The sequence below is a fragment of the Neophocaena asiaeorientalis genome, unplaced genomic scaffold (assembly GCF_003031525.2).
Source record: "Neophocaena asiaeorientalis asiaeorientalis breed wild unplaced genomic scaffold, Neophocaena_asiaeorientalis_V1.1 scaffold78, whole genome shotgun sequence".
Classification (NCBI taxonomy): Eukaryota; Metazoa; Chordata; class Mammalia; order Artiodactyla; family Phocoenidae; genus Neophocaena; species Neophocaena asiaeorientalis.
In genome coordinates this window covers 2,952,922-2,962,091 of record NW_020175018.1, presented here as the reverse complement: position 1 = coordinate 2,962,091, position 9,170 = coordinate 2,952,922, and the positions used below count along the sequence as shown (strand labels likewise).

The following is a 9,170-nucleotide window of genomic DNA, read 5'->3' as shown; positions in this document are numbered from 1 at the left end:
TTAAAAAAGATGACATTCTTAATAAATAAAGTTTACTATTTACATTTTTATATATTGCTGAAAGACTTAACTTAGATCCATAAAAACACATAAACAGGAAAAAATAAAACCCAAAAAAGGAGCAGCAAATTTATGCGCGTGAGGTACAGAAAAAGGATTGGAATTGTGTTTTGTTTTTGGTGCTTAGATTTTCTTTTTTCTTTTTTTTTTTCTTTTTTATAGTAGGCCAGTAGAATTCTCTTGAGAACAGATTTTAAGCACATCAATGGAAAGTCATTTTTTGGTAGTTTCCAGAAGATGTGAAACAGATTTCAACATCATAATAATTAGAAATACCCATAATAATTATAACAATAATAAAAAGGTATAATATGATACATAAATATGGAAGAGCAGTTTGTAATATGAATACATTTTCTCTAGACGAGATCACAGTTTTATTTTGTAAATATTACATTTAAGTATATATATACACACATATATGTACAACTATATATACATGTGCATATATATGTAAATTTATATTTATATATAATATCTTTATATAGATAGATATCTGCAGACAGGTTATTGATTATAGAGACCCAAGGAAGCAAGTCAATAATTGTTCAAACTTCTCCTCAATGACTGCTGGTGTAGAGTTTAAGAAGCCCCGACTTTGCACTCAGAATGCTGTATCTTTTTTTTAATGGAACACTCGATGTGGAATTTTAAGTCTGAGAAGAAAAAGCGATTTTAGGGACTCCCTTCCTCTATAAAGTTGGAAATGGCCCAGAAGTCTTGAACAAGCAGTAAGCTGACTTTTACACGGTAGGAAGTCACTGTTTTCTTTCTTTCTCTTTCTTGCTTTTTTTTAAATCAAATTATAGAACCGGTAAAGGCCAGAATAAGGGGGAGAAAGTCCAATTTCTCTACAAGTGAAATATTCTCAAATGCAAGCCTCTCTCTTAAGGTGGATTCTAATCTAGGAGCTCCACCTTTATTCCTTGATATATCAAATGAGCACTCCCTGTCTTTCTTAAGTGGCCAATGGGCCTGTGCATTCTTGAAAAGTAACCCATAGACTTTGTGTCAAGCCTTGGCTCTCACAGATTGCCACAGCCCCTTTAAAACCTCAGGGCCTCACAATCCCCGCCCTCCCACTGTGAGGTAGGTAAGTAGTAGTGTCCCCATTTTGCAGCTGGAGAAACTGAGGCAAATGGAGAAGCAATATGATGACTTGTTCAAGATCACTGAGCAAACTGCTACCTGGAGTCAAGAATTCTGTGTTCTTACTCTAGGGACACAATTCCTCTCTTGGCTATTACACATTTCTTTTAAAGATTGAACAACGGGTAGGAATTTGGCGAAACTTGAGCAAATTACAAGAACAGGCTTTTATTCCTTTGCTTTTTGGTTTTATGTTTGTTGTTTGCTTTGTTTGTTCTGTTTCTCAAAAACCATGGGAATTACCTGTCTGGTCATGTAGCAGCTTTTTAGGAAAGTGGACTGTGCAGTGTGATTGTAAGTGCGGACTTTATAAAGCCCAGTGCTCTAATGGTAAATACAAACATTTTATAATGTGAAAGGTGTGACAAATATGTCCCCTTAATATTTGGAAAAACCAGTTTCAAGCCCTCCCCATTCCCTGCTATCACTGATTGACACCAAACAAATAGACAAAATGCCCCCCCCCCCCACCAAACAACAACTACATATTAAGGGGAAAGATGCCTTATTTCCTGGACCTACCACAATGTACAGAAAAAAACAGACAGCAATATAAAATCCCACTCTACTCCTGCTAGGGAAACCTTTATGCTTGTGTCTACCTACTGAGTCTGTAGAATAAACAATGTCCTTCAGAAAGCACAAAAATAGTTTTTTTTTTTTTAATTCTTATTTTTAATCATGCATTTTATTTACTTTTAATCTCCTTATCTTCTATTAATCTCTATCTGTACAGCCCTGTCACCATCAATTTCTTCTTTTTATTTTCCCACTTGAAGTAGTTCCAGAAAAAAAAACAAAAAAAAACAAACTGTTCACTTGAATTTATGGTTTCCTTCCTTCCTTTCTCTATTTCTCTTTCTTCCTTTCTTTCCTTCCTTAACACAGGTAAGACCTATAACAAATTAACAGTTAGAACCAAGTTAAATCAAACCTGGAAGGGAGGTAGCCGAAATCTGTCTCAAAGAATTATTTTCAACAAATAGCATTGAAGCATTGGCCAAGGTGGGAAGAAGACCAAGAGAACTGTCTAGGCAGTGACTCAACATGCTGAAGCCAGGACTAGCAGCTGATACCCTCCATCTTCAGAGCCTTACTATGTACAGTCATTGATCTCTCCCTTTCATAACACCCCAATTCAGCCACCAGAATGGACTTCCCAAGGACAGTCTTCCCTTAAAAGGTGGTTGGCACAGAATCTGGGGGGTAATGCAAGTCCTCTGGCAGCCAGTAGGGTTGCGGCTTGGAAAGTCTTCCTAAGAGAAGGCTTGGAGAACTGTCCACCTTATCTTTTCTTTCTTGCTGTTAACAGGCTAATACTTCTTCAGAACTTCCAAGTTCTGAAGAAGCTAATACATCTTCAGAACCTCCAAGTGCTTTAGGACCTCTGAGCTGCTGACAGACAACAGTGTTTCAGAGCTGCCTCCTTGTGAGTACTCCACTGTCCTAAACTGGAGATGATGATCAGGGGATGAGACACTGAGTTTATCCCCAGAAAGGAAATGAAACCGAGAATCAGTGCATTGCATGAACAGAGCTGACTGTCCTCCACTAAGGTTTCAGAAGGGCCTATTAATGACACCTTGCATGTGGGCCCAAGGCTGACTGTCAGTCAAGCAGCCTCTCCCACGTAATATCCTTGGCAAATATGAATTTGTGAGTAACAGGTTTGAGTGATGGCAAGGAGGAGACTGGAAGGCTCTTTGCTCATAAGGGCTCGATCAACCCAAGAATCTGAAGGTAGAAGTCAACCTTCAGGAAACTCTTCTCAGCTGAAGTGTGTGTGCAAGTGAAGGAGGAAAGAGCATGAGAGTCGATTTCAGGGAAGCTGGTGAGGTTCTTCTGTGATTCCTGCCACCCCACCGTTAGTAATGTTGTCTTTGGGTCTCCAAGGCTTTGCACTACTTACTGATGTAAAAAAAGCAACTGGGAGGGCTGACTCTGTTATCTTTCTTAGTTTGTTCCTTCCTAGCTAGCACCACCCACGTTGATAACTCAGCTAGGGTAAAAGAGCGGCTTTAAGAGTTGGCAAGAGTTCCAAGATACTGGGGAGGGGTACAAAATGGGATCGATGCTTATATGATTATTATTATTTTGCCAAGGATTGGCCCTGGTAATTAGAGGAAAAAAAATGCCCTGAATATAAATGAGATATAAGTTTGTAAGAGGAAATATAAAGGATTTGAGCCAGGCCTTAACAGTGGAGAGCCTAGAACTCAATCTCAGAGTTTGTAATATGGTACAAGCCACACAAAACTACCTAAGCACTGCATCCTTATTTGTGGGCACCTGTGCAAAAAGCACCTTGATATATTTCTTAATATAACAGACCACAGATGGCCAATAGATATCTTCTCAAGTGTTCTTGATCAGTAGGTAATTGCTGTTGGGAGTGATACAGTAAGAAGGTTTCTAAGTTATTTTTGGTCCCTGGAAAAAGGGCTATAGCTGATTAACAACGCCTGCGTCAGATGCAGGAATGAGGAGGGTCAGCCCACGTGCCTAGTATTTTCCATTTCTATGCTAAACTTTGTTTTTGTTGGTTCACTAGACTTGAGATGATCTGTAGCAATCTTTACGCGATGTATCTAGTTTAGACACTCCCATCACCTCACTTTCTCAGTTTCAAAAATCACGTCAAACTTAAGCATTCTCTCCACCTCATTCTGGATTCATCTCTTCCCATATTCATTCAAAAGGAGTGGACAGGTAACTGGCTGAACAGAGGCAAAGAGGACCCCAAAGAGGTGGAGGCTTTTATGCGCGTTTGGCTAATTTCCTCTTAACTTTTGGAGGCTGAGCACAGGAGAGAGGGAAGGGCTGCCCCACCACGGGTGTGGCTGGGGTACCGGGAGCTGGAAGACTGTGGAAAGCACGATGGCCGTGCTGGGGTGTTGGGGACCGAGGCTGTGAACTCTGGCTTCCGTCTGACAGCCCCTCTGGAACACAGTCCAGACAGATCCCATCCAAGACGGTTGTCTGTCCCAGGACTCTAGCTACTCGGGGCAGCAGTGAGGTCCTCAGACCCAAAGCCTGCTCTAGCCTGGAGGGGCAGGAAGGCTTGGATAAGGATGATCACTCAAGAGTCCCTAAAATTCCAGCAGCCTCTGGAGGGCTCCAACATCATAGAAATTTAACACTGTTCCACTTGGTTCTAAGAGCGAACACTGGCTTAGACATTCTGGACTCTCAGTGAGGGTTCCAGCATCTTAAGTCCCTCAGTTCCCTTCCAGAACGAGAAGCCCACCCATGGGGGACTTCACTTCTCACCACGTGGGCCTATGAGGGGTCTTCTCTTGCAGAAGGGCTAAGAGGTGAGGAGCTGTGGAAAAATGTGGGTCACTTTTAAGGCAGACTGTTTGGTTGTGTGGGGTTTTTCCTAACCTAGTCCTACCATCTTGGGGTACTCAATGTATAGGATAGAGCAGCCGGAAAAGTAGCAGCAAATGTGGTCCCAAGGCAAGATTTGGGGAATGGGAGGGATATTATGGCCTCAAGCCTCAAGCAGGGGGCTGTTATAATACCTTGACATTGCAATCCTAAGCCATTTCCAGCTTGGCCTCGAACCCTGGAGTTGGGGTAAAATCCCCCATGGCAGCGGAAGAATTTGGGGGCTTTGCATACCTTGGATTCTTTACCTCTTCCTGGGTCCTACTTCCCTAGAAGGTAGGTGATCAGAGACCGTTTCACGTCCAATCCCGAAGGACTGCACCCTTGTGCACACCTTCCATACTGTAAGCCACAGGCTGTGAGCTATCTTAGCATTTCAACACTTGGTCTTGGCAGTTTCTGTAACTCTCTTTCTCCCAAGGACAGTGTCGGCTAGGAGCCTGGGAGAGGAAAGACTGAGTCTGGCCCGGTCTCTCTCTGCTCAGTCTCTAAAGCTGCCCTCACGCGGGTGTCCGCGCGGGTGCGTACGCAGGCACACCTACTAACCGCAGGTGGGCGCACTCCTAGATACGTAACTCCTACATACATGTTTCTTGCTGTGGTCGTGTGACAAACGGTTAGAATTTTAGGAGGCTCAGGGACTGCACGCCGTATATGCAATCCGTCTAAGACTTTGGGATGGGATTCCATTCCATCATTCAGCATGGCGAGACTTGGTTCACGTGCCCCCACTACGAGTCCTTCCTGGGTGAAATTAAAGGCAGACCGGTTGGGTGCTAAGGATCCCTGGTGTGGAGAGGCCATTCCGTTGAGCAGCTGACTGTGAAATCAATACCAAAGGGATGCGGGTCCTGGCATTGGGAATTCTTTGACAACTCCTTGTCCTTCCTTAGCCATGGCTGTATCCTCGGAGGTCTTTCCGGCTGTGTTCTTGGGCCTGGGGGTCCCGACAAGCACAGTCACCCTGTAGGTCACAAGACATAGGGAAGGGGGTGACCTGCAGAGAGAAAGATAGAAGAAGTGAGCCAGGTGGTTGAGGCCGGAGCAGCAAATTCCAGAGAGGCAGCGCAGGGCACAGGGCAGATCACTGGATTTGAGGAGCAGCAGATTCAAGACATGACTCTGCTTCTTACTAGCCCTGTGATCACTTTTATCAAGGTCACCATGGTCATTCTCATAGCACTTCCCATTTTCAGGGGCATTTATTACAGGTCAGGCAAAGTGCTAAACGCTTTCCGAACAGGGAAACACTGAATCCTTTGACAACTCTGTAAGATAGACACTAAAACAATCACCCTTTTATGGGAGAAACTGAGGCGGAGAAAGGGGCAGGCATTTGCCCAAAGTAATAAGTGAAAAATCTAGTATTTAAAGTAGAAAAAGCAACCTCCCCCAGAGCCCCAGGTTCCTAGCTGTGGAATCAGTAGAATAAGACAGACCTTGCACTGTGGACTCTGAGGGCCGAATGAAATCATGGGTGAAAAATTGCAATGTACTACACCAGAGTTGGTTAGTAGACTTGTACAGTGGAATATCTAACTTACAGGGCTGTTGTGGCGATCAAGTGATCTAAAGGATGTGACAAGGTCTTTTAAGAAAACATAACTCTCTGCATATATCGGTAATTTTGATTTTGAGAGGCAATGATGAAAACAACAAAAGCATTTGTCAGCAAGCTCAGACCACCTTCTAGGGGGCTTAAATCCTGGTGGGGAACATTTCACAGAGAGACTTTTGCAGAAAATTTGGTTGAAGGATCTCGGGAGCGGATTTCAGCATGGGAAAAAGCGAGAGGCATACAACATGACAATTCGATATATGTATATATTATGAAGGTTAGAAAAAAATTAAAAGAGATTTAAAAAGAGAAAGTGAGAGGCCCACGTTTCAGTTCCCAGTCCATCCCTTCACACGCGGTGTGACCTTGGGCTGGCTGTCCTTTCTAGAAACCGTGAGAAAGAGCCCAGTAGAGCGAATGTCCTCCCCACACAGCGGAGGATCTGTCTTTCCAAAGAGCACAGTGCTGTCCCTGCCTGAGCCCCAGCCTGGGCTGACGCGAGCGGATTTCCCCTCATTGCATCATGACATTTGCATATAACTTCCCCCAGAGGGTCCCCCATCTGCACAGACGGATTTAATGACCTCATTTGCCTCCTGCCCGGGGAAGGGTCTCGAGTGCTCACACAGGCCTGGAGAGCATCTTTGTCTCTCTAGCCTGTGGGCTCATTCTCTGTAATTCTTTTTCTCTCTGCCCCTGTGCCCGCCCTCCCTCTCCCCCTCCCAACCTCTCTCCACCCTGCAACTTTTCAACAATTTAAAATGTAGAAATGAACAGGAAGATTGAAGCATAAGCCCCAGCTCTCTCACCTAACTGAGGTGTGACCTTGAGCACGTGACAATTTCTCTGAGCCTCAGGTAACTCCGTCATGAAATGGGAGTGATGAAAGCACACACCTCCAGAGGTGGTGACGAGGGGTAATGAACTAACCAATGGGAAACCCCTAGCAGGCAGTGCGTGCCGCATGCCGTCTCGCTTAGCGGGACGGGGACTGTGTCAGCCGTGTTCATTCTCGTTTCCCCGGGGCCTAAGCCACAGAATACGAATGCAGGCCTGTTCGCCTCTCCATCTCTCTCTGACTCTCTCACTGCTCAGGCTAGTGCACTTGTTTCTCTTTTCAGTTTAAGCTCACAGGTGCGTGATGCCATGGTGAGTATCCCCGGAGCTGCTTCCATGCAGAGCCTGCCTTGCTGCTTACAACCGCTCACTGTGCCCTGTTCAGGACACTTCCTAGCCTCCATGCCTAGGCAGAGGTGGTACCGTCTCATCTAGAGCATTCCTCTGCAACTTCTTCACCTCTAAGACGAGCAGAGCATGTTAGAATTGGAAGAGACCTTAGAGAAAACCCTCTAGTCCGTGTGGGGAAACTGAGGGCAGAGCCACGTCCAAATCTCACAGCTGAGGTCCAGTGGGGAGACCACCACCATGTGAGCCGAGAGGCCTGGATTAGCATCCTCGTTTGCGTCATACTCGCTGAACAACTTTGGGAAAAACCCCTTCACCGCCATCACCCTGAGTTTCTGCGTCTACAAAAGGTAGATCGTTTTTTAAATGATTTTTAAAAAAAAGGTACTTCATATGGTTGTGAGCAAAGATGAAAGAGGCAAAAACCCATCCTCCTGCCCATGCTAACATTAAGATGACCCAGTTACCGCTCATGTCTTCTGCACAGTTAGTTTTCTCTGCAACTAACTCTTTCCCACTGGGCTCCTCGATTCGTTAGGGACGGCTTCACATCTGGTCTACGTCTCATGCTTCCTGCTGCGCCTCACACAGGCAAATATGCAACAGATTCTCTCTCTCGGAATAAGACACAAAGTCCTTAGCAAGAGTTCAAGGCCTTGCGTGGTCTCCACACACTTCTCAGACCTCACCGGGTTCCCTTGGTCCCCTCACTCTCGGTGGCTTTATTTACTGGTGTTTTCCTGCTTTTTCAGCCATTCCTGCTCCTCCCTTTTCCTGGCCAGCTCCTCTTCCTGTGCCAGGTAGTATCTCAAGCACCACCTCCTCCCTCATTAGTCTGGCCAGAGACGGCACCATCATGTTCATCCCATATCCCAGCCTCCTCTCCTTACACCATTCTTGTGTGGAATCACTTCTGCGCTTGTGTGCCAGGGCAGTCCGGGCAGGGACCATGTCTGTCTGTTGTTGAACTGAGTCTTTATCTACCACATGGCAGGCATTCAATGGACCCACGGATGGAGCGACATATGAATGCACAAATATACAGGAAAAATACAAGTCACGGGGCCTCTGTTCTTGCACTCATGTGCTGTGTGACTTTGTACAAGTTACCTCCCTTCTCTGGGCTTCAGGTTCCCTGTCGATCTGTACATTAAGAGTTGATTTTAATGAGCTCTACCTTCCCTTCTGTCTGAAAATCCTTCACAGTCTGAGAAAGGCAGAAGGCAATGCCCTGGGCATTGGAGATGGAGAAATGCAGACTTTCTCCACCGCTTTGTGTCTTGCACGTTCCCCTTTCTGCCATCTGCAGTTCCACTGGCTTCTCCAAAGCTACCGGCTGGCAGGGCCCTACACCCGTTAGCTTCTCAGGCCCGTCTGGCCAGTCTGGCTGTGAGAGCATAGTGTGACCATTTGCTTTCCTCCCTGGGCCAGCCCAGGGAGTTTCAGCGTTTCCCTAAAGAAATGGGTCTGGAACCTAAGGGAAGGAATTTCAGTCAGAACACAACGAAGTCTAGAAGGTTTGGTCTCAGGGAAAAGAAAGATCCAGGTTCTCCTTGTGGCCCCCCACACGCTTGTAAACGCAGCTGCGTCTACTGAGCCCTCGCTAGGGGCCTGGAAGGCAGCACTGCACGGCTTTCGGCAGGTCCTTGGCACCTGCAGACTTGGACTCCCCTCTGTGAGACAAGCGTTCTGGTGAGAAGCCAGTGAAGCAATGCTGCCTCCAGACCAGCTCATGGAGGTCCCCGTGCAGAGGACCCGCACCGGTACCTTGCCCTTCCTCTAGCCTCTCAGTGAACTGCCTGTTCAGGGCCTGCCTGGGGGTGGCGGG

At 46.0% G+C, this 9,170-nt stretch overlaps 1 protein-coding gene across 1 annotated transcript in view; it reads right to left on the bottom strand.

Moving 5' to 3' along the window:
* Window positions 1–1,788: 1,788 nt before the first annotated feature.
* PAPPA (pappalysin 1) overlaps window positions 1,789–9,170 on the bottom strand; it is a 225,850-nt gene continuing 218,468 nt past the window's right edge. The window contains exon 22 of the mRNA XM_024762187.1: window positions 1,789–5,596. Within this exon, the coding sequence (XP_024617955.1) occupies window positions 5,489–5,596 (108 nt within the window). The 3' untranslated portion in view covers window positions 1,789–5,488. The remainder of the gene's footprint in view (window positions 5,597–9,170) is intronic.